This window comes from Anomaloglossus baeobatrachus, chromosome 6 (assembly GCF_048569485.1).
Source record: "Anomaloglossus baeobatrachus isolate aAnoBae1 chromosome 6, aAnoBae1.hap1, whole genome shotgun sequence".
NCBI lineage: Eukaryota > Metazoa > Chordata > Amphibia > Anura > Aromobatidae > Anomaloglossus > Anomaloglossus baeobatrachus.
In genome coordinates this window covers 116,651,817-116,675,688 of record NC_134358.1, presented here as the reverse complement: position 1 = coordinate 116,675,688, position 23,872 = coordinate 116,651,817, and the positions used below count along the sequence as shown (strand labels likewise).

The window sequence follows — 23,872 nt, the reverse complement described above, 5'->3', positions numbered from 1 at the left end:
AGTCCTTAGCCATGCAGTCTGTCTTTACAAATATTTGTGAGAGAGTGAATCAGTTTAGTCCTGTAATAGGATTTCACCATTGCAACAAGAATGTTCATGAAATGTCTTCCCTCCCTAGTAGCATTAGTGCCAATTTATGCAGACATCTCATCCCATAAGGCCCCTGAATGGGAACAGGAGTGTCACCTCTTACCTTCTGGCATCCACGACTCTTCTTTTGATTAGACTCTGTGGCATGATGCCACCTGTTCATCACACTGTAATGATGATGATTCACCATGCTGGCTATTCAAAAGAAGAGCCGCATATAATGGCAAGAAAGAGGCAGTACTCCTGTCCCTGTGTAGTGGCTACAGACCACTATCTTGGCCGATGGGAAGTGCAAATAGATTCAAGCCAACTCTACTCCTAAATATTCTACCATCACCTGTGATAAGGGAAAGGCTTTAGGAACCACAGCAACCTAGCCACAAAGTCGCAGACCACTTAAAGTTACAGTTGACACCAGAAATTTACATACACTATCTAAAAAGACACATCTGCATGTTTTTCCCACTATCTGACATGAAATCAGAATAAACCATTCCTGTTTTAGGTCAATTAGGAACCAAAATGATTTATATTTGCCAAATGTCAGAATAATGAGAGAGAGAATGTTTAAGGCATTTGTATTACTTTCTGCAAAGTCAAAAGTTTACATACACTAAGAGTACTATGGCTTTAAACAATATAGGACAGCCCATATGATGTCATGTCTTCGGAAGCTTCTGATAGGTTTATTGGCAACATCTGAGTTAATTAGAGACACACCAGTATTTTAATGCACACCCGAAAAACACTGCTTCTTTGTGTAGCATCATGGGAAAGTCAAAAGAAATCAGCCAAGATCTCAGGAGGAGAATTGTGGACTTGCATCAAGTCTGATTCATCTTTGGATGCAATTTCCAGAGACATGAAGGTGCCTCGTTCATCAGTACAAACAATTCTACACAAGTACAAACAAGATGGGAATGTCAAGCTATCATACAGCTTAGGACGTTCTGTGTATCAGACATGAACACGCTTTGGTCAGACATGTGCATATCAACCAAAGAACAAAAGTAAAAGACCCTGTGAAGTTGCTGGTGGAAGTTGATAAGATTGTGTCAGCAGCAGGCCACTCTGCTAGGAAGAAGACATTACTCCAAAAGAAACATAAAAAAGCCAGATTATGTTTGCAAATGCACACAGGAACAAAGAACTTAATTTTTCAAGACATGTCCTGTAGTCTGACAAAACAAAAATTGAACTGTTTGGTCATAATGACCATCATTACATTACGAGGAAAAAGGGAGAAGCTTTGAAGCCTAAGAGCACCATCCCAACTGTGAAACATGAGAGTGGCAGCATTATGTTGTGCAATTGTTTTGCTGCAGGAGGGACTGGTGCACTTCACAAAATAGATGGCACCATCAGGAAAGAAGATTATGTGGCAATACTGAAGCAATATCTCAAGACATCAGCCAGAAACTTAAAGCTTGGGTGGAAATGGGTCTTCCAAATGGGCAATGACCCAAAGCATACTGCCAAACTGGTTACAAAGTGGCTTCAGGATAACAAAGTCAATGTTTTGGAGTGGCCATCAGAAAGCCCTGATTTCAATCATATTGAAAATTTATGGGCAAAGCTGAAAAGGCTGGAGCGAGCAAAGTGTCCTACAAACATGGCTCATTAAGACCAGTTCTGTCAGGGGGAATGGGCCCAAATTCCTACCAACTATTGTGAGAAGCTTGTGGAAGGATATCCAAAACGTTGCCCTGTATGACTTGGGTGAAATTATACTAAATACTAATGAAATGAATGTAAACTTTTGTCTTTGCAGAAAGTAATAAAAATACCTTAAAACATTCTCTCTACCATTATTCTGGCATTTCGCAAACAAATAATTTTGGTAATACTAATTGCCCTAAAACGGGAAAGGTTTATTCTGATTTCATGTCACATAGTGAGAAAAACCTGCATATGTGTCTCTATAGCGAGCGGAGGGAAACTTCTGGTTTCAACTGTACATAGTGGGGTTGCTGAGTTTTGAAGTGCATGATGCATAAAAGCCACAAATGCTGTGATGGTTCAATAACTGAAGAATGCCAAACCACCAGGAGTTTCATCGCCAAGCATAATGCTAAACATTGGATGAAGTGTTACAGAGAACACCAAGACTGAACTCTGGAGCAGTGAAAACTTGATTGATGTGGTGTGATTAATCGCACAGGATTTCTAGGTCGTAACGGTGACGTCGCTCATGTAAATCCATAGTATCATGCCCACGGAGCGATGCGATGTCCAGGGGACTAGACCCTCTGTCATTTACATAAGGAACACATAAGTTCTAAAACTTTTTTTATACATTTATTTTACACAACATTACAACACAGGGATGGGTAGGAAGGGGTTTCTAGGCTACACATCACCCTGTTTGTAGGTTACAAGGCATATGGGACCTCACAGGTTCCCTTTAAAAACGCATTGGGCAAAATGCAGTAAAAACACGTTAAAAACACAAACAGTTTTTGGATGCGTTTTTGCCATTAGTGTGTTGGTTGCCATTGGGACACAAACGCTGCATCTTTGTGTTAAAAAAAGATGCAGTGTGTGAACATAGCCTTATATCTATCAGGCTATTGATGGATAATGCAGAAACAGCATTACCTACTTGTCTACATTGACTGCATTGAGCCAATTATAAAGTTTGCTGGAGGAGAATAATGCATTGGAGCTGTTTCTCACAAGCTGGCATGGACCCCTTATCTCCAGTGAAGCAACATCTTAATGATGCACTATACCAAGGTATTGTGGACTGTTGTATGCTTCCTATTTTGTGGAACAGTTTGGGGAAGACTCTATTTTGTTCCAGCATGACTTTACTCCAGTGTACAAAACAGGGTCCAATAAAGCATGCTTGCGTGAGTTTGGTCTGGAACTTGGCTGGTCCACAAACAGCCTATCGAACACCTTTAGGATGAACAAGAATGGAAAATGCAAGTCAAGCCCTCTCAAACAACATTACACATTTTTTATGAGATTTTTACAAATCTTTTTTATGGTTGGAGAAAAGAAATCACAGACAGACTAATATCTTCTGGAAACACTTCTGTTACTCACTTGTCGTTAACAGTACCATACATTGAACCCTTCTCTATGGCTGCCTCAACTTGCAGTAGACCATGTCCAGTTTTTCAGGTAACCAAGTGAACTAGCTTGACATCATAACCCAAGGCTTTTTAAGGCTGGCTCAGGCAGAGGCCAGTTGCTGAAAAAAGTGGAGATTCCAGCTCGGCTCAGTAAAATTAAAAACATAGCCTTATTAGGAATATAAGTTAAAAGCCATGGAAAAACGTTCATTTAGCTCCATATGTAGTCCAGGTAAGTGTCTGCGTCTACGCGTTTCAGGCACAACATGCCTTTAATTATGACCAAAGGCCAGTTGCTGGAGGACCTTTCACCAAGTTTTTAAGATTGAACTGGACACACTAGGTAACTTTAAGATGTAGATTATTTTAGGACAACCATACAAACTGCCCCACCCCAAAGACAGGAGACTTCCTATATCTGTGGTTGGCACCTTTTTTGGCTTAGTAACTGTTTACCAAAATACCTCCCTCTACCTCCTTCCTGGATTTAATTAACTGGAAAGTAAGTGTCTCCTCCTTTGAGTTAGGCAGATCAGTCATAGTTCTTGGTCAAGTTAGTACAGGGTCAGAATGGAACTTAACTAGATGAGAAAAAAACCCGATGGCACCTCAAGAGACTTCTTAGTCCTTAACAGGCTCTGCAGTTACGGACATTCTCATCAATATTCTTATGAGAATTCTGCTACCAAAAAGATCTACAGACAGACTTTCACATTGCAGAAAAAGCTGGATGCCCTGCTAAAACAGAGCCATGCATTTCTTTAAAAAGATCTACTCGTAAAGAGAGCGGTACATAAAGTTTGTTTTAGGCATCTGGGGAGACATGTTACAGGAGCCAAAGATCTTCACAGACATCCAGAAAAGTGGGAGTCACCCCACAACCTAACCTATTGGGTCTCCCAATTGATGTCCGGATTGTGTTTAAATAACCTTGGCAAGCCTAGCACTAACTTTGCAGGTAAAGAAGGTAGAACCATAAAATAAATCATTTCCATGTGTAACCCTCCTATCTTCATACATCCATACTCGACCTTCATATACTGTGACTGTGAAAAAGGAGAGTTATCAGTAGAAGAAACTTGAATGGGTAGGTTGAGAGAAGAGAAATCATAATCACAATCTACAGCAAAGTCATGATCAATTAAATTCAAGGTAGAACCAGAATCCACAAATGCAGGAGTGCAAACAAATCCAGACTTTGTCTCTGGTACAGATGCCCCATTTTTTCTTACAGGTGTCAATTGAGACTATCTCAGGCTCTTGGAACCTGCATCTCTACAAAAAGTCTCTTTTTTCCTTTAGAAATTCTATAATATATTTAGAACATTGAACCATGACATGACTAGAACCTCCCACAATATCAACAGAACCGAGCAGATGCTCCAAGTTCAGTTCCCATTTTGGTGTCTCTGCAAGCATCAATTTCCATACGTTCACCAGTGTCAACTGGTAGAGAAGAAGATACCCCTGAAACACCTTTAAATGTTTCTTATCTCTAAGGTGTCTATCCAAATGAACAGGTAGTGTCAAAGCTTACTTCAGGGACTGCGTGCAAGGACTGTAAACCATCATGTCCTTAATCTGACCCAAAATTCATTGACATAACTGACTCCGAAGAACAGGGTCCTTCCAGGAGATCTCTACTGCACAACATCTAAACTGTGAGCAGTAGTGCTCAACTCTATGGCCTCCCTGAACCAACTTACAGATCTTGGAATCAGCAACAGCAACTTTATCACAGTTATCATAGATGAGGCCAAGAGATGAGAAAATGTCCTCAACAGAGAACAGGTCTGTAAAATGTTGTGGAATTAATAGCGTTATATAAGTGAGTAAAATAATTAAATAAATAAACATAGGAAAATGGCGGGGGATCCTTGGACAAAGAAAATGCCCAAGCCTGCGTATCTCCATGGCACAAAAACAAAACAATCAAAACAAACAATGCCCACTCATTGACTTGCAAACCCAGAAAAAGACCAGACAGAGGCAAAAATACAATTTGCATGAGGAAGAAAAAATTGAAAACTTACTTCTATCTCCGTCGAAGCAGTCCAGTAAATTTACTTTCGGTTCCACTGCTCCATTAGGACTAGTAAGTTGTTGATGATGGCTGATGGCCACAACTTCAAAGGACAAAGTTTGAAATTGTGCGGCCAAAGGATTCATGGGATCCATGTTAACGCCCAGCAAACACTAATGCGCTGGCTATAATGTTATGACTGGGCCCACACACTCACAAGGGTTAGGTGCAAATCAGGAGAAACGCAGCACCTTCACCAAGCAGATGATAGTCCCTAAACTGACTCTGATTTGTCTTTGCCTGGATTCGGAGGCTAGCACTCTAACAATATGCAGTGTCCTTGTAAGTGTCATAACTGCACTCTGACACTAGACAATGTGTAAAAGAAAAACAATGATAGCAGAATTAAATAAACATAAATTAGAGGATGAGGAGAATCACACAAAAAACAGAATATGTGGAAAATCTCCCTGACCACAAATGTAACAGAAAGGAAAGGGTACTGGGGAAGAAGACACACAAACTATACAAACTATAGAAAAAGCAACAGAAATTGACCAGGTTAGATGATCTCTAGTTGAGGAGCTAGATTTCCAAACACCCATCTGTATTGAAATTTAGTCAGCAAAGGTGCAAGGGGAGTATAAATAGCCCCACCCAAGATGTAATGGGATTGAACCAAATAGGGAAGTGAGAGACACCTGAATAGACGCATAACCAAGAATGGAAAGAAAAGACAAAAGAACCATCAGCAGTTAGACAGAGACCAAAACAGGCTGTGGCTCAGCAGAGAGGGAAATTGACCATGCAGCAGGAGTTCACTGGATTGAGTCCTGAAAGTGAGGCATGACATTTCACTGCTAACCATAACCTTTCAACTAGTCCCAGTTTGCATGTATGACAGTTATTAACCATTGCCCTTATGGAAGATACTAGACTATTTACTTTCGACACTCCTGTAATGTACCGCTCCCTTGCTGGAAGATACTGATTTTGAGTAAATGAATGATGTAATATATATCGAAAAGGTACTCACAGAAAAAGTTAGACAATTTTAAAAAAAATATAGAAAATTTTGCTAGGAGATATATTCTCCAGGATTATCTAGATATCATCTCACTGAAATATCCCCATTCCATTAATCGATTTTTCTTCCATTTTGGATGCTACGCTATACGTATTTTGGTATATACTGATTTAACTCCTGATAACTAAAAGTCTTTGTTATTTGATGGTTACTATACTTCTAGAAAGTAATTTTTAGTCCCTTGGACAATCTGTTTTATCTTTACATCTATATATACACACTATTAGCTAGTAGGGATAGAGGTGGGACAGTCTTCATTAAGCGGGGGTGCCACTTGCATCTCTAGCGTGCCAACATCTGCAGCTAGGAAAGGCATCTCTTTTTAGGGAATTTATAGGGGAGGTGTGTGTGTGATTTGCTCCTCCTGCACCTGTGATGCCTCCATTTAGTGGGGGTTTAGCTGTATCCTGGTAGAGTATTATTTTTGGCCTGGGCGATACACTCACTGCAGCCCATATTTGCTGTAAGTAAGACTTAATTTTTGGAGGATATTTATTCCTCTTCTTGTTGCTATTTTTTATATTTAGTGTAGGGACCTACAAGCATGAAGTCCCGTGACGAGGGTTGTAGGCTTCCATTTTTATGGCCATAAATACCAACAAAAACCTCATATATTTTTGTACAGGATACAGCCAGGCCCCTTGCTGTTGGGCCTTGCATTTTAGAGTTTCTGTCCCTGCATGATACACAGGTGGGGTACGGCTTGGCAGCCCGCCTGATCAGGGCTTGTGACTGTGTTATCTGCATGTGTGAACAGCGCTCTATGCAAGTCACTAGTGTGCAGTTTTATCATCCAGCAATCACCCCCTCCATTCCATGGAGGTGTGTGTGATTTGCTCCTCCTGCACCTGTGATGCCTCCATTTAGTGGGCTTTAGCTGTATCCTGGTAGAGTATTAGTTTTTTTGCCTGGGCGATGTACACACTGCAGCCCATCTTTGCTGTAAGTAATAATTAGTTTTTGAAGGATATTTATTCCTCTTCTTGTTGCTATTTTTTGGAATTTATAGGGGACTTCAGTTTGACAAATGGTGGCCCGGAGTTTGACAATTACATTTAGCAAGGGGTTTATTTAATGCCTAACATGCATGTAAATGTCACCATGAGCATCATTGATATTTCCAGATATCACTAAAAACACTAATTTGCAGGGTGGTGCAAGCTATGATTGGAGATAGTCGAGTATATCTTGCTTGGTATGTACGGCCCTCAATCTACAATGGGGCATTTTAGACACCATTCTAGGGATTGGTGGGGATAAAACCCTCACAAATACACAACTTATCTACATATTTTAACTTTGAGACTAACCCTAAAATTTATTACAGGATATTAGATTTTCCAATTTGGTTAACAGGAAATAAAGTTATATCAATTACCGTTTTTCACTTTTGAGTTAGTTTTTCCAAAATTGAACATCAATTGACTTTTGGGAGAAACTAAATGACATTCAACATAAAACTAATATAGCTGAAATTACAAAATGAGACCCTATGAAAACAAAATAACTTTGTAAGTAAATATAACATTATTGTTGTCACAATCTTACTTCGAGATAGCAAGGGGCAGGGGGGTCCTATGCTGTCCCTTATGCTAGGGGACCCTAGGATATCCCTCACCTCCAGATTACTCCTAATGGTGGAGACAGCGGAGTCCCATGCCTTATTGTACTCCTGGAAAATACTACTCTAATACCCCCTCCCCCACCCCAGGGAGGGACGGGGCAGGTGTGAGATAATAAATAGGTAATGACAGACAATGGAGAACCAAAAGTCTGACACACTGCATACACAAGGAAGTGAGAAGACAAAGAGACACAGACAAAGAGAGACTGAGGAGAAAAACAAGAACAGAAGGGTAGCAACAAAAAGGCAACAAGGATTAACTCCACAAGCACACACAGCAACAGGTATCACACCAGATAGTTTGGATCAGTAGACCAGCAGATATTAAATCTTGCTCGCCTGCCTCTGAATTAGCACTCAGCAGGTCGATGCCTGAGTCTGCCTGCTTAGATCAGAGACACCAGAGGAGTTATAAGGCAGAGTGTCAGAATCTGTAGTCTGAACATAACCCAATGCCGCCATGGCATCCGGCGAAGTTTGTGAAAATCTCCATGTGACAATTGTAAAAAATTACTAATGCTCTACCTTCATATTTACAGATAGATCTTAATTTTTTCCATTTAATTGTAAAGTCTCTATTTGTTGCCATGTAATCCCCATTACACAATAAAAATAATATATAACAGCAATTCATAAGAAATAAATTGTGATAAATTGTTCCATGGTTACCTGCCAAGAAAACACTTTGGGATTGTTGTAAGTTTCTTTTTTCTGTCTTTGATTAGGTTTCCTTGTTTACACATCATTTTATAAAGTTTTTCTCCTTGTTCTGATATCATCATCCAGGTATCCTGTTCCATACCCAGCGTCAAACCTGTGTCAATCATATACAATATTATTAGTGTTATTACATTATCTACACACGTGGTCAAAATTGTTGGTACCCCTTGTTTAATGAAGGAAAAACCCACAATGGTACAGAAATAACTAGAATCTGACAAAAGTAATAATAAATAAAAATCTTTGAAAATGAACAAATCAAAGTCAGACATTGCTTTTCAGCCATGTTTCTACAGAATTTAAAAAAAAATAAAACTCATAAAATAGGCCTGGACAGAAATGATGGTACCCCTGAAAATAATGTGACAAAAGGAACATGTTAAACCAGGGTGTGTCAACTAATTAGCATCACAGGTGTCTACTATGTTGTAATCAGTCAGTGGGCCTGTATATAGGGCTACAGATACTCAGTGTGCTGTTTGGTGACATGGTGTATACCACACTCAACATGGACCAGAGTAAGCAAAGGAAAGAGTTGTCTCAGGAGATTAGACAGAAAATTATAGACAAGCATGTTAACCCTGCTGTTCTGTTTAGGTTTACTATACACTTATAATGTTCCGGTTATTTCTGAAAAAAGTAAACAAAACAAATACCAACCCATAGTAAAAACCCCTCAAATGAGGAAAAGTCAATTAACCACAAATTTCAGAATTGCATAATGAATATTAAAAAAAAAAAACCCATCTTCAAGCAGCTTGATATTTCTGTGAATTTTTCGATCCATGGGACTGTAGTCAACCTCCATGGATGTGGCTGCAGGAGGAAAATTGATGACACATCAAAAAGATGGATAGTACGAAGGGTAACAAAACAGCCCATAAAAACTTCTAAAGAGATTAAAGGTGAACTTCAAGCTCAAGGAACATCAGTATCAGATCGCACCATCCATCATAGTTTGAGCCAAAATGGACTTCATGGGAGACAACTGTGGCGCCCCTGAGGTTTCAGTTGCCACAGAAGTACTACACCTCAGCAAGAGATGTAGCATTCCATCCCGGGTAAGGAGGAGGTCATCCACCGGTATGCACACAAAACACAGACACTCACTCAGCAACACTCCACTGGACCGTGGTCAAGGCAAGTTGCACCTTTGATGGCTCCATAAGAATACACAGTCCGGGCCAGGCTGGGGGGTGGAGTCTAGTTAGTGGAAGCAGCCTGTAGAAAGTTAGTCAGTTGGAAAGGAGCAATGGAGGAGGAAAGACCTGTGGTCTGGAGCTGGTGCAGCTCGACCCAGGCGCAAGACAGAAGGCGTACTAGAGACCACGGGAAGTGCAACATAATCCTTTGGCCTCGTTCCACATACAGCAACGGAGTGGAAGGACTTGGCCTCAGATCGTGGACTGGTCCCTAGACTAGAGGAGAAAAACCAACATGCTCCACTAGTAAAACCAGAGGCTGGGGACCATTTAGTACCAAAGCCAACTCCGCACATGAATCTGCTGGAAGATGACCACATAGGGCCAAGGGATAGAGCTTCCAGCCACCCCGAAAGGGCCTGCTGACACTGGCTCAGGGGACTGTGTGCGTAGGCGTGAGACAGGCGGGAGAGAAGTCACCGCAGGAAGACGACCAGCTAAGGAACACTAGAAGGAGACCTGCACCATCTAAGCTGCGTAACCATCTGCCCCAGAGGTCCCCATCCTGCGCCGGCGGCACCTAACTTGCTGCATACCACAGGTGGCATCACGAATAACTGTCATCATCCCCTTCATATTTAAATGACACCACCAGGATCACGGAACCGGCACCGGAGTGCCAACAAACCGCACTGGATAAATACTGCGTCCTGTGACCAGGGGACACAGACACTGGGTCTGAGCTACGGCATGCCTGAGTACATGGACTGCCCTGAGTTTGGAAGCTGCAGACCTGGTGACAGGCAGTAAACAAACACTTAAAGAAATGTGAAATAGTTTATTGGTTTGAGTTTTACAGATAATGTTTTTTTTGTGTGAGTTAAAATGGACAATTGGGTCACTATGGGTGACCAGGACTGCCTTTGCACATAATCGCACTGATTACAGTGCCTTCTAGCAGAATTCATAGGCCACAGGAGTTAAAAGCTGTCTGGCATGCAGAAGCAATGAAGTGTGGTGAGGAATGCTCTGTTGCATGCCCAGAGCCTACCTTGGGGGTTTGTAGGTGGCGGGTCCCCCCCATTGTTCTATCTGTGGTTGCTGATGCTGCACAAATCAGGAGTGGTGCAAGGATCTTTGGCATCACAGGCTCCTCAGCAAAGTTAATTGTGTGAAAATGATGTTTTATATTGTCAAGTTTTATACTGTAATGCAAAGGTTTATCATATTGGTAACATTCAAGATAATGCCTCCCATAAAGGGAAGAAAATGTTTACATTGTTTACAGCATTCAAAAATTTGCATGTCATAACACCACTGTATTTTTGTTTTGTTCCAGCTCGAAGACGTGCTGGGTTTTTCTGTGGGGGAGTGTCGCACCCCTGAGGCTTCAGTCGCCACAGAGGTACTGCACCTCAAGATGAGATGTAGTATTCCATCCCGGGTACGGAGGAGGTCATCCACCGGTATGCACACAAAACACAGACACTCAGCAAAACTCCACTGGACCGTGGTCAGGGCACGTTGCATCTTTGATGGATCCATAGGAATGCACAGTCCAGGCCAGGGGGGTGGAGTCTATTTCGTGGGAGCATTAGAAACAAGGCACTCTCAAATGGTGATACAAACAAAAAATGTATTCCATTAGTCTTAAAGCAACATGTTATGTTTCGGCCAGGTGGCCTTCATCAGGCAAGTTGTTACTAAGACTACAGGATAGTAGTAAAGGCAGTGGTATCCACCGCTATGCTGCATAGCAGGGGATGGGAGAAGCTTTTGGGAGAATGTCCTATGGATAGATGAGACAAAAATTGAACTTTTTGGCAAGGCACATCAGCTCTATAGTCATAGATGGAAAAATGAAGCACATCAAGAAAATATCAACTGTCCCTACTGTGAAACATGGAGCAGGCTCTGTTATGTTTTGGGGCTCCTTTGCTGCATCTGCATCGCTAGGAGGTGTCATACGAGACGACGTCGTGCAGTATGCCGGATGTTCGTCACGAAAACCGTGACCCCAACGACACATCGCACAATCTATCGTCTTGTGTAAAGCCAGCTTTAGTTAAGTTTCTTATATAATGTACTTTCAGGTGAACATCACCTTGAAATGTCTGAACGAATGTTACTAGGTGCTATTGTTCTGTCCCCACTTAAAGGCGATGGAAGGTGTGTAGTTGTGATAGGTTGTGAGAATCTTACCTTCGTTTTTCCTATAGGTGGGGCAGACAGGACCAGAGCACTCCAGAGTGAAAAATGCACATGCTGAGATGAAACAATGGTGGTTTATTTTCTCCAAAGGTTAGGACATGCAGAGTGCAGTAATCCAAGTACTTGGCATTGTAATTCTCCAGCGATGCTTGCCTCTGTAGCTACTACATGGTCAGAAGACTTTGCTCCTAGTAGCTCATATCCAATATGGGAAGTTGTTCTCACAAACTCTGATTTGGAAATGAACATCCCAGGATGTGATGCAAGAGAGTCATCAGACACTCCCGTGGGCTGGACAAAAGAAACAGAGGAGCCGAAAGGTCTGACCAGTAGATGGCAGCAGAGACAAGCATGAAAAACATTAAATAACAGTTTTAACTAAGACAAATAGAAACAGCACACTCCCCGTCTGAAATTCACTTTGGGGATTTCACTATTGAGTCCATAATACAACCTGAAAGGAAAGGCATGTTAAATGCAAAAACAAGCTCAATTGAGTCCAAAACAAGAAGGATGGCTCAAAGTTCAGGTCCGGTAGCGTTCATCCTGTAGGGACGCTCTCTATGGGCAAAAGCAGAACAAGTTCGTGGATTGGCCTTGCAAAGGTCTTCGTCTCACCTTTCCTGATGACCTTTAGCTCCACCTTCTGAACATTGCCGTCCTGACTAGGCAGTATCCTAGTAATTAGTCCCATAGGCCAGTCAGTCCTTTCTGTGGTCTGATCTTTCATGAGGACTAGGTCTCCTTCCTTGAGGTTCGGCTTGGGATGACGCCACTTCTTTCTTCCATGAAGAATGGTGAGGTATTCCTTCCTCCATCGGTTCCAGAAGTAGTCAGCCAAGTATTGAACCCGTTTCCAGTGTTTTTGATAAGTGTTCGCGTGGGTGAACTCTCCGCTGGGCATTACCGCGTTGTCAGTTTTTTGGGTAATGAGAATAGTAGGAGTTAATATGGTTGGTGTTTCTGGATTCATGGTCACCGGCACAAGGGGTCTTGAATTGATAATGGCTGAGACTTCAGCTAAAAGAGTGACTAGAGTCTCATGTGTGAGTCTTGAGGAATTGACGTCCATTAGCATGGAGTTCAAGATGTTGCGTGAAATCCCGATCATCCTCTCCCAGGAGCCTCCCATGTGACAACTGTGAGGGGGATTGAAGATCCAGGTGCAACCTTTCTCTGCCAGCTGATCTTGGATAGGTTTGGTGTCGATGTTCAGTTCTCTACATGCACCAACGAAGTTGCTTCCACGGTCAGACCTCAGCTGTTTCACTGGTCCTCTGATGGCAAGGAACCTTCTCAAAGCATTGATTAGGCTGGAGGTATCCATGGACTCTAACACCTCAATGTGAACGGCTCGAACACTCATGCAGGTGAATAACACAGCCCACCGCTTGCTGTTTGCTTGGCCTCCGCGAGTTCTGCGTGTGGACACCATCCATGGTCTGAAAACGTCTAGGCCCACGTAGGTGAAAGGTGGCTCTGTGGAAAGTCTGTCTGTAGGCAAGTCAGCCATTTGCTGGTACAGTTGTTTTCCTCTCGCTTTACGACAGTGCACACAATCGTGTAGTATTTGTGCTACACGTCTCTTCATTCCAATAATCCAGAGGACTGCAGACCGTAAAGCACCTTCTGTAATTTGCCTGCCTTGGTGTTCAGTCTTTTCATGGTGGTGTCGGATCAGCAAGACTGTAACATGGTGTTTGTTGGGAATGATGAGAGGATTTTGTTCTGCAACTCCAAGATGAGCCTGATTTAAACGACCACCAACTCTTAGTAAGCCGAAACTGTCGATGACTGGGTTTAAATTGGCGAGAGGACTTCTTAATGGAATCTGCTGTTTGTTGTATAAACACTTCCATTCTATGGCGAATTCACTCTGTTGGAGGTGGCGTATTATGAGGGACTCGCTATGGGAGATGTCCTCAGCAGAAAGGGCTTTGTGGCAGACATGCCAGCGATGACAGTCTTTGGTTTTAAGGTCAGTACGACAGCATCTGGCGATATGCACTAACCTAGCGACAGTCCTGACGAGCCTCGTCCAGCTGGAGAAACGTTCAAAACGTTGGCAACCGAAGTTGGAAGTTTTTTCTGCACTGGTGGCCAGGGTATTGACTTCAGCTCGGACATCTGGATCGTTGTCTGGATCTAGGATGCTGAAGGCTTCCTGGACACCTTCTTCTGACTGTCTCAGCAGGAACTCTGGACCTGTAAGCCAAGAAGAGTTAGCAAAAGAACTTATAGACATAGGTCTAGTTGCGTGATCTGCTGGATTCAGTTCGGCTGGTACAGGTTCTGCTAGGTTGTTGCAGACTTCCTGGTCCATAAAGGCGACGCTGTGTTCTCTCATTGCAAGCTTGCTGTTCATAGAACGCTGAAGAGAGTTAAATCTGGTCTGAGCTTGATCTCGGTTGTTTGGGAGTCTTCCCCTGGTAGATCGGGAGGGTAATGGAGAGTGGTTGGTTTTGTCTTTAGAAAACTCACAGTCCATTATTCCGATGAATTCTCTGTCCTCTACTGACAAGGCTACTTTATCGTCGTCCTTGGTTGTGTGAAAGACTGATCTTCCCAAGTTGTCGATATGCAGAGAAGAAGCGATGTCAGGTAGCTGTATTGTGTCTGGAGACTTCTCTTTCACTCCATAGTGATGAGGAATGGCTTTAGGCAGGTTGTGCGCCCATTTCCATGCACATAAGTCTTGAAGGAATCAATTTCTGATCGATCAACGCACACATTTCCTATGACTACCCATCCCAAGTCCAGTCTCTGGGTGTATGGTGCATAGTCAGGCCCATTACACTGCTGTCGCACCTTGTGTACCCTTAGATTGTCTCTGCCGAGCAGGAGTAGAATCTCTGCGTTATTGTCCAGAGGTGGGATAACACTAGCGAGGTGTCTTAGGTGTCGTTGATGAAATGCAGCTTCTGGGGTAGGAATTTCATTCCTGTGGCTGGGTATTTGGCTACATTCAACGAGCGTTGGTAGAGGTATTTCAGTCTTCCCATTGATAGGAGAAGCAATGAATCCCTGGGCTCTTCTGCCGCTAGTCTCAATGCGACCTGAGCAGGTGTTCAAGGTGTAGGGTTCTGATGGTCCATTAATTCCGAAGGCTTCAAAGAATTTGGTTCCTGCTAGGGACCGGTTGCTTTGGTCGTCTATGATGGCATACACCTTCATTGCCTTTTCTGGATGTCCCTCGGGATAAACCTTGATGAGGCATATTCGGGCACAACATTTCTGTGTTTGGCCCTCTCCACATACCTCTGAGCATGAGCAGGAGACGGCTGTGGTGGTGTCAGTCTGATTCTTGGGCTCCCCGCCATGACTTGGAGTGGGAGTGGTGGTGACTGCAGCCGGTGTGTCTCTAGCTAGCTGGGTTGGGTGCATGGCTGAAACGTGTTTTTCACTATGACACTCCTCACACTTGACGATGGATTTACAGTCCTTGGCCATGTGCTCAAGTGATGCGCAGCATTTGAAACAGATCCCAAGCTCTGTGAGGACTTTCATGCGCTCCTGTAGGGTTTTGGATCTAAACCCTCTGCACTTGTTCAGTGAATGCGGTTTTTTATGGATGGGACATTCTTGATTGAAAGACTTATCTCGTGATGAGATGGTGTTCTGTTTATCTGTGCGTGCTGCAGGTGATGGTAGCTCAGTCTTCCTGACACTCACAGTGTTCTTAATGTCTCTGCGTTTGTGTATGGCACCTTCATACCTTGATGATGATGATGTTGCAGCTGCAGAAGTGTTGAACTCTAGGAAGTCGAGGCTGGGGTCATTCCTCTTCTGGGCCTGCTCGTCAATGAACTTGCAGAACTGAATAAATGGGGGAAAGGTGACGTCATTCATTCTTTTGTACCTTGAGACTGACATTGCCCATTTCTCCTGCAGACTGTATGGCAGCTTCACCACGATTGGGTTCACTCCATGGGCTGTATCCAGGTAGCACAGCCCAGACAGACGAGGGTCTCTTTTGGCGAGCTCCAGCTCCATGAGCAGATCACTTAGGTCTTGAAGCTTGTGGACTTCTTTAAGGTTGATCTTTGGGATGTCCTGCAGTCTCTTGAATAGGGCTTTCTCTATTGCTTCTGCGCTGCCAAAGGTGCATTCCAGTCTCTGCCATGCAGCAGCGAGACCTGCTTCTGCTTGTCCCACATAGACGGTTCTGAGGCTCTTGATACGGTTTGTAGAGCCTGGGCCCAACCACTTGATCAGGAGGTCGAGCTCCTGTTCCGCAGTGAAGTTGAGATTGGCGATGGCTGCCTTGAAAGTTGCTTTCCAGGCCCTGTAGCTCTCTGCACGATCATCGAATTTCGTGAGACTAGTGTTGATTAGCTCTCTGCTCACCATGAACCTGGCAAACTCAGACATATCTGATTTCTCACCACTTTTTGCCACGACGACTCGTGATGCCCCTGGGGCGTATGGGCTGCCTGGCGTGAATGGATGAGATGTTCCCGGGTAAAATGACGTTGCTGCAGGGTTGAGCTGTGGTTTAGCCTCTGTAGATTCTGATGACCGCTGCTTGAGCTGTGGAAGTGGGTCAGGAAACACTTGGTTGCCATCTTGCCATGGTGACTGTGTTTGAGAGGGCACCTCTTGGTGACTGTTATTAATTTGCTCGGGTGCTTTAGGTGGCACTGGCACTGGTAGAGGTAAGTTGGAGGTTTCGGTGTTGTCAGCTTGGACGGTACTGCAAACCAGGGTTGCTACAAGTAACTGATTCAGTACATAGTCTCTTGTGCGATCAACTGGATTGTCTGCTTCCAGTGGTGGCGAGTGAGCTGGATCAGGACCTTGGATCAATGCTTGCTCAAGTAGTCTCACTTTAGCTAGCGCAACTTCCTCTTCCATCTGTGACCGAAGAATCTTTATCCGAGCCTCCGCTTCTGCCCTTTTGGCTTCCGCTTTAGCAGCTTCTGCTTTTGCATGGGCTTCTGCTTTAGCGGCTTCTGCTTTTGCAAGGGCTTCTGCTTCAGCCCTTTTGGCTTCAGCTTTAGCAGCTTCTGCTTTTGCATGGGCTTCTGCTTTAGCGGCTTCTGCTTTTACAAGGGCTTCTGCTTTAGCAGCTTCTGCTTTTGCAAGGGCTTCTGCTTCTGCCCTTTTGGCTTCTTCCTCTACTTCTCTTTCTGTGAAGGAACATCTCACCTTGGATTCCTCTGCTCTTATGCGGGCCGCTAGTATCCTATCGCTCAGGGCTGAGCTTCTTGAGGATGATGACCTGGATGACCGAGAGGAACGTCTAGATGAGGTTGATCGGTGTGATCTGGTTTCTTGCTGGTGAGAGATACAGTGTTCGGCCTTGTCTATGGCATCTTGCACCTTGGCATCTCTTTCCTTGTTTACCTCTTCTGCCTTGCTCAGGTCTGAAAGAGCTTCATCAATTTTAGAGTCTTTTAGAAAGGTAATGTACCTTGTTGACAGTCTCTTGTATCTTTCATGAGCTGTGTTCAGCCGTTCCAGAGCGGCTTGTAAGCATGTGGTATCACCTGATGAGGATTCAAATCTTGGAATGTAATAGGTGACTTGTTCCCACTGTTCTTCCAGGTGTTCACATAGCTCATCTTTCATAGTGTGATAGTTTTCAGTGGCCTTTATCGTGGGTTTGGAAGAGCGCTTCGGTCGGACAACTTGGTCTGCTGAAAGCGTGGGCTCTGCCTCCTGGGCTTCATAATGGACAGTATCAGATTGTATTTGCTCTGTTTCAGCAGTGGGGAACTGTCCAAGGTCTTTTTCAGCCATTTTGATTTAAGGTGTACTGTCTCTTTAAGAAACTTGACTTTTGAATAGGGGTCCAAAAATCGTTGTGCAGCTCTGCAAGGACTCCCTGATGAGATTCCCAAGGTGTCTTTAGTAAAACTTGGGGTTCGCAGTGCAGCGATGTGCAGTAATGGGGTATAATGTACTGCAAGTCTATAGAAGTGGTATGGCTAGAGGGAAACAGCAGGTGCATAAACTGTCCCTTTACAATGCAAGCAGAGGTGACACAGGACGTGGCAGATGGGAGAGCTTCCCCTTAGGCTTGTCCAGGCATGCACTGTGCAGGCAGACTAGTGCACAAGGCTTGTTGCTAGGCAGATTACATGGGAAGTTACAGGGCTCTTAGGGATCTGTAGCCGGGGTATTGAGCTCTTAAGCAGTCTTCTGACTGATTTGGACTCTCAAGAAAGTTTTTGTTTTGGGCTCTTAAGCAGTCTTCTGACTGTTCTGTCCCCACTTAAAGGCGATGGAAGGTGCGTAGTTGTGAGAGGTTGTGAGAATCTTACCTTCGTTTTTCCTATAGGTGGGGCAGACAGGACCAGAGCACTCCACAGTGAAAAATGCACATGCTGAGATGAAACAATGGTGGTTTATTTTCTCCAAAGGTTAGGACATGCAGAGTGCAGTAATCCAAGTACCTGGCATTGTAATTCTCAGTGATGCTTGCCTCTGTAGCTACTACGTGGTCAGAAGACTTTGCTCCTAGTAGCTCCAATCCAATATGGGAAGTTGTTCTCACAAACTGTGATTTGGAAATGAACATCCCAGGATGTGATGCAAGAGGGTCATCAGACACTCCCATGGGCTGGACAAAAGAAACCGAGGAGCCGAAAGGTCTGACCAGTAGATGGCAGCAGAGACAAGCATGAAAAACATTAAATAACAGTTTTAACTAAGACAAATAGAAACAGCACAGCTATCATATAAGATAGCCTAGCTTGCATTTTTTATTTTCTTAGCAAGGTGAATTCTCCAGCAATTTATATTAGATGGCTAGCAGAAAAAGGATAGAACATCCGGGGCTTTACTCTGATCCTCCCTCTGAGAGATAAAGGGCTATGGGGTACTATATATGTATATGTACGGGGATGCTGTGTCACGGGTATGGAATGGCCATTGCCCGGTTCCGTGACCCTGGGGGTTGCTTTAAAACGGGTTTATATACAGGGGAGATGAAAGAGTATGTGTCGTGACGCCACTTGCGAGTTGCAGCCAGGTAGTTGGAGCTGCCGCTGCACAGTCTATGGCCACTGGGGCTGGTGGTGATGGCAGCTTGGATGTTGGGCCCTCCGCAAGTAGGGCTGAGCCCCAGGGGGTGGATTATGGAGTGCGGCATGGAAAGAACGGAGACCACACAATGGGAATGCAGTGCAACTGTTGTTTACTCGCAGTGATGGTAATGCTGGACGGCTGGTTCAGACCCATGGTCCCTGTAGTCCCAGTGCCGGTGTGGTAACCTGGTGGCTTCTTTCCCCTGCACCTCTCAGTAGTTTTGTGGAACTCCGTGGCCTGGAGCATCTGGGGGTCCCCTCCTGTTTGTCGTCAGTCTCTGGTCCGTTTGGCGGGCAGTGTGAACCCTGTAGGGTCGGTGTTCTGTTCCGGTCCCTGGCTCTCTTGTTCGTCTGGTGCCCCCAGATTCTTTGGTCAGTGAGGTCCTGGATGGTCCCCTCACTGTGCAGGTATTTGTTAGGCAGCTTGAAGCGTTCACCTAACCTGGGGCCCTGTGCCCCGTCGGTGCTTTGTTTCCAGGGGTACCTCGTCGTACCCTCCCTGGCAACCACTCTCCTGTACCAGTCAGGTAACTGCTATATGACCCCGTCTCGAGACATGTCCATCTTTTATTACGGTCACTTCTGACTGACCTGCTGTCTCGCTCCTCACCCCGGGTTGTTGGCTAGTGGAATAGATCGGCTCCACCCTTAGATGGCCATCCATTGGGTCTCCAACTAGTCAGTCACCCCAGATTGGGCAAGGGAACTGAGGATATTATGTGTTTGATGGTACCGGCACTGATCTTCCAGGTCCCTGGGGGAGGACATGCCTCCTTGCCAGGATGCAGTATCTAGTAGTGCCCTGAAGGGTTCAGGGGTGCTACATAACATAGATGTGGCAAAGAAGAATAATGTTCCTAAAGGTCCAACTAATTTCACACTTTCAGGATTCACTGCTTAGCCATTCTTACTGCTTTTGAATATAAGAATAAAGTAGATCATAAAATATTATAAGTATCACTACTGTTTGGAGCCAGCAGCAGGATTTAGATGGCACATGGCTGCAGGAAGAGTCTAGTGGAATTTTACCTAATATGATATCCATTGTTTAGGTTGTCATGGACGTTGTTTATTGACCACTACACGCAATGGAAGTTTAACAATGCAGAATACAGTAGGTGGAATGATCTGATCTCACATAAGACATACCTAATTTGGGGAGACTGTTTACAACTGTTATGCTATTTACAAGAGGCTTTTTTAGCAATGACTCATATGGCATCCTGTGCTAAAAGAAGCATAAAGCTAAAAACAACTCTTAAATAGGGATTACAGGAACACAGAAGAAACATGTCAAACCGAGCGAGGATGGGTCTAGACTTTCATTTCAGCGCCATATTCTTTATATCAGGAAACTCTTACTCACAATGAATTAGTGCAGACTGCGAGTTATGATATCCATGTGACCACTCAACTGTGCGGCTAAAACGCCCAACTTATGTTCTTGTTTATATCCAGAGACTACAAGAAGAAACAATTCAGACAAAGCTAACACTCCTCACGACTAACAGTGGCCTCACCGAATAGATGATTTGACTGTATTAACCAATTACTATTTTTAAATACAAGTAAAATATATCTTTGTACCGTGTTAGCCAGTAGAGATAAAAAAATTGTTTAAAAGAACAGAGAGCCACTGAGGACTCTCTGTTCTTTTAAACAATTTTTTTATTTTTAAATATTTAACTGTTGTAAAAGTTTGACATGGAGTCACTATGACGAGGGATGAGCGGACCCGTGGATGTTCAGGTTTGGCCAGACTTTAGTTAAAAGTTCTTTTTGAGACCCAGATATGACCCGACCTGGTTCCCGGACCCCAAACCCCATATAAGTCACTGATTGGGCAGTCCATCTCTCCGCCCACATACAGCCAGCCATAAACAGAGCATTTTCAGGGGAGGAGAGGGTTAATTTTTGGACATACTACATTTTAAAAACGTTGTTTTTACTCCCAGTTAGAGCCAGTTAGAGACTGCAAGCGGCTTTCACTGGTTGGGCACCGAGTGTACCCGAGCACAGTGATGCTCGATTGAATGGTTAGCATGAGAACAGCACCCAAACTCGGACATAGACTTTTAAAAAAAAAAACAAAAAAAACTTGTACCGGATCAAGCTCCAGACACCCATTGTTCGATATGAACCCCGACTTTTACAGTTCTGGTTCGCTCATGTCTAACTATAACTAGTTGTGTAAATTAATTTTTTTTTATATGAAATTGGAGGCACAGTGAAATATACACTGTGTGCAGACTTATTAGGCAAATGAGTATTTTGATCACATGATGCTTTTTATACACGTTGTCCTACTCCAAGCTGTATAGGCTTGAGAGCCAACTACCAATTAAGTAAATCAGGTGATGTGCATCTCTCTAATGAGGAGGGGTGCGGTGTAATGACATCAACACCCTATATAAGGGGTGCATACTTATTAGGCAACTTCCTTTCCTTTGGCAAAAGGGGTCAGAAGAGAGATGTGACGGGCACTGAAAAGTCCAAAATTGTGAGATTTCTCACAGAGGGATGGGTCTTGCAATTGCCAAATTTTTGAAGCGTGATCACCGAACAATCAAGCGTTTCATGGAAAATAGCCAACAGGGTCTCAAGAATCGTGGTGGGCAAAAAAGGCGCAAAATAACTGCCCATGAATTGAGGAAAATCAAGCGTGAGGCTGCCAATATGTCATTTGCCACCAGTTTGGCCATATTTCAGAGCTGCAATGTTACTGGAGTATCAAAAAACACAAGGTGTGCCATACTCAGGGACATGGCCAAGGTAAAGAAGGGTTCAAAACGACCACCTTTGAACAAGAAACATAAGATAAAACGTCAAGACTGGGCCAAGAAATATCTAAAGAATGATTTTTCAAAGGTTTTATGGACTGATGAAATGAGAGTGACTCTTGATGGGCCAGATGGATGGGCCAGAGCCTTGATCAGTAAAGGGCAGAGAGCTCCACTCTGACTCAGACGCCAGCAAGGTGGAGGTGGGGTACTGGAATGGGCTGGTATCATCAAAGATGAACTTCTGGGACATTTTCGGGTTGAGCATGGAGTAAAGCTCAACTCACAGACCTACTGAGAGTTTATGGAAGACAACTTCTTCAAGCAGTGGTACAGGAAAAAGTCGGCATTGTTCAAGAAAAACATAATTTTCATGCAGGACAATGCTCCATCACATGCATCCAACTACTCCACAGCGTGGCTGGCCAGTAAAGGTCTGAAAGATGAAAAAATAATGACATGGCCCCCTTGTTCACCTGATCTGAACCCCATAGAGAACCTGTGGTCCCTCATAAAATGTAAGATCTACAGGGAGGGAAAACCATACACCTCTCCGAACAGTGTCTGGGAGGTTGTGGTGGTTGCTGCACGCAATGTTGATCATAAACAGATCAAGCAACTGACAGAATCTATGGATGGTAGGCTGTTGAGTGTTATCATAAAAAAAGGTGGCTATATTGGTCACTAATTTTTTTGGGTTTTGTTTTTGCATGTCAGAAATGTTTATTTCTAAATTTTGTGCAGTTATATTTGTGACGCCCTGGCACCGCCACGTGGTCACACAGAATAGGCCCCCGCACAACACCTTCCCTCACAGGGTTAAACCTTGCCAACAAAATCCTAGTCACCCCCCCAGGGTAGGAAAGGCACACCAGTGGGCGGGACTAGGCAGATGGAGAACGCCCCCCTATTGGTCTAGAGAACCCGGGGCGGGAAAAAAGTCAGTTAAGTTAAGTTAAGCTGAGTTGAAGTTCAGGTGGATAGGAGCAGGAGGAGAAAGTGCAGTATAAGAGCAGAGGCGTCGGTGTTGGAGCCTCGGTGTATTGGCTAGGTGGCAGATGGTGGTCCGAGTCTGACAGGAGACGGGAAGACGGCAGCCGGAGATCCGAGGTGGACCGGGGCAGGGTTGGAGCCCGCCGGTACCGACACCAGAGACCCGACCCGGAAACCGTGCACAGAGGGGGTACCTGGACCCTGAAGCCAGGACTGGAACCAACGGCCTAGCTAATTAACCAATTGAGGGCAGAATTACAGGTCCTGTCCCAACCAAAGTCCCAAAAGCAGACAACCACGCACAGAGAGGGATAGGGCATCCGCCAGGGCCCGGTAGATTCCATGGGTCAGCGTCAGCGGGCACGGCTCCCAACAGAAGTACCGGGAGCGCACTCCCGTGTTCCACACCGGGGAGTAAACCATATCATAACACAGTGCAGAGGAAAGTGACACAGATCATCACCCCGGGTGAGGGACCAGAGTACACCCGGCTGCAGCAGCCGGCCACCAGCACTTTGGTTAACCATTGGACTTGTCTGATTTATTTAATCATGAGTAAACTGAGACTCTCTGGTCTGACCAGGCGTGCCGGCCCCTGCCATCAACGTCCCCTGCACCGAGTCACCTGCCCTGGGGCAACCATGCCTACCCACAGTGGGGTTAACAACCAGCTGCCATCCCATCGTCCCCGGGTGCCCCACAACAGCAGCGGTGGTGCCACACTTTACCACACACCGTGGGTGGCGTCACAGACAGATTACGGCAAATCCCGTACAAATACGTCCCCTTTCATTTGGAGTGTCCGTGTGACCCCCGGGTCCGGAGAATCCCTCGAGCCACACTGCGGGTCTGGATCCGAGCAGCCCGGCTGCTACTGACGTGGGGGCGGCACATGTTGGTTTACCTTGTGAAAATAAACAAGTGAGATGGAAATATATTTGGTTTTTATTTAGTTGCCTAATAATTCTGCACAGTAATAGTTACCTGCACAAACAGATATCCTCATAAGATAGCCAAATCTAAAAAAAAAACCACTTCAACTTCCAAAAATATTAAGCTTTGATATTTATGAGTCTTTTGGGTTGATTGAG

At 44.4% G+C, this 23,872-nt stretch overlaps 1 protein-coding gene across 1 annotated transcript in view; it reads right to left on the bottom strand.

Moving 5' to 3' along the window:
- Window positions 1-23,872, bottom strand: part of PREX2 (phosphatidylinositol-3,4,5-trisphosphate dependent Rac exchange factor 2) — a 582,180-nt gene that overhangs the window by 300,861 nt on the left and 257,447 nt on the right. The window contains exon 10 of the mRNA XM_075353190.1: window positions 8,574-8,718. Within this exon, the coding sequence (XP_075209305.1) occupies window positions 8,574-8,718 (145 nt within the window). The remainder of the gene's footprint in view (window positions 1-8,573; window positions 8,719-23,872) is intronic.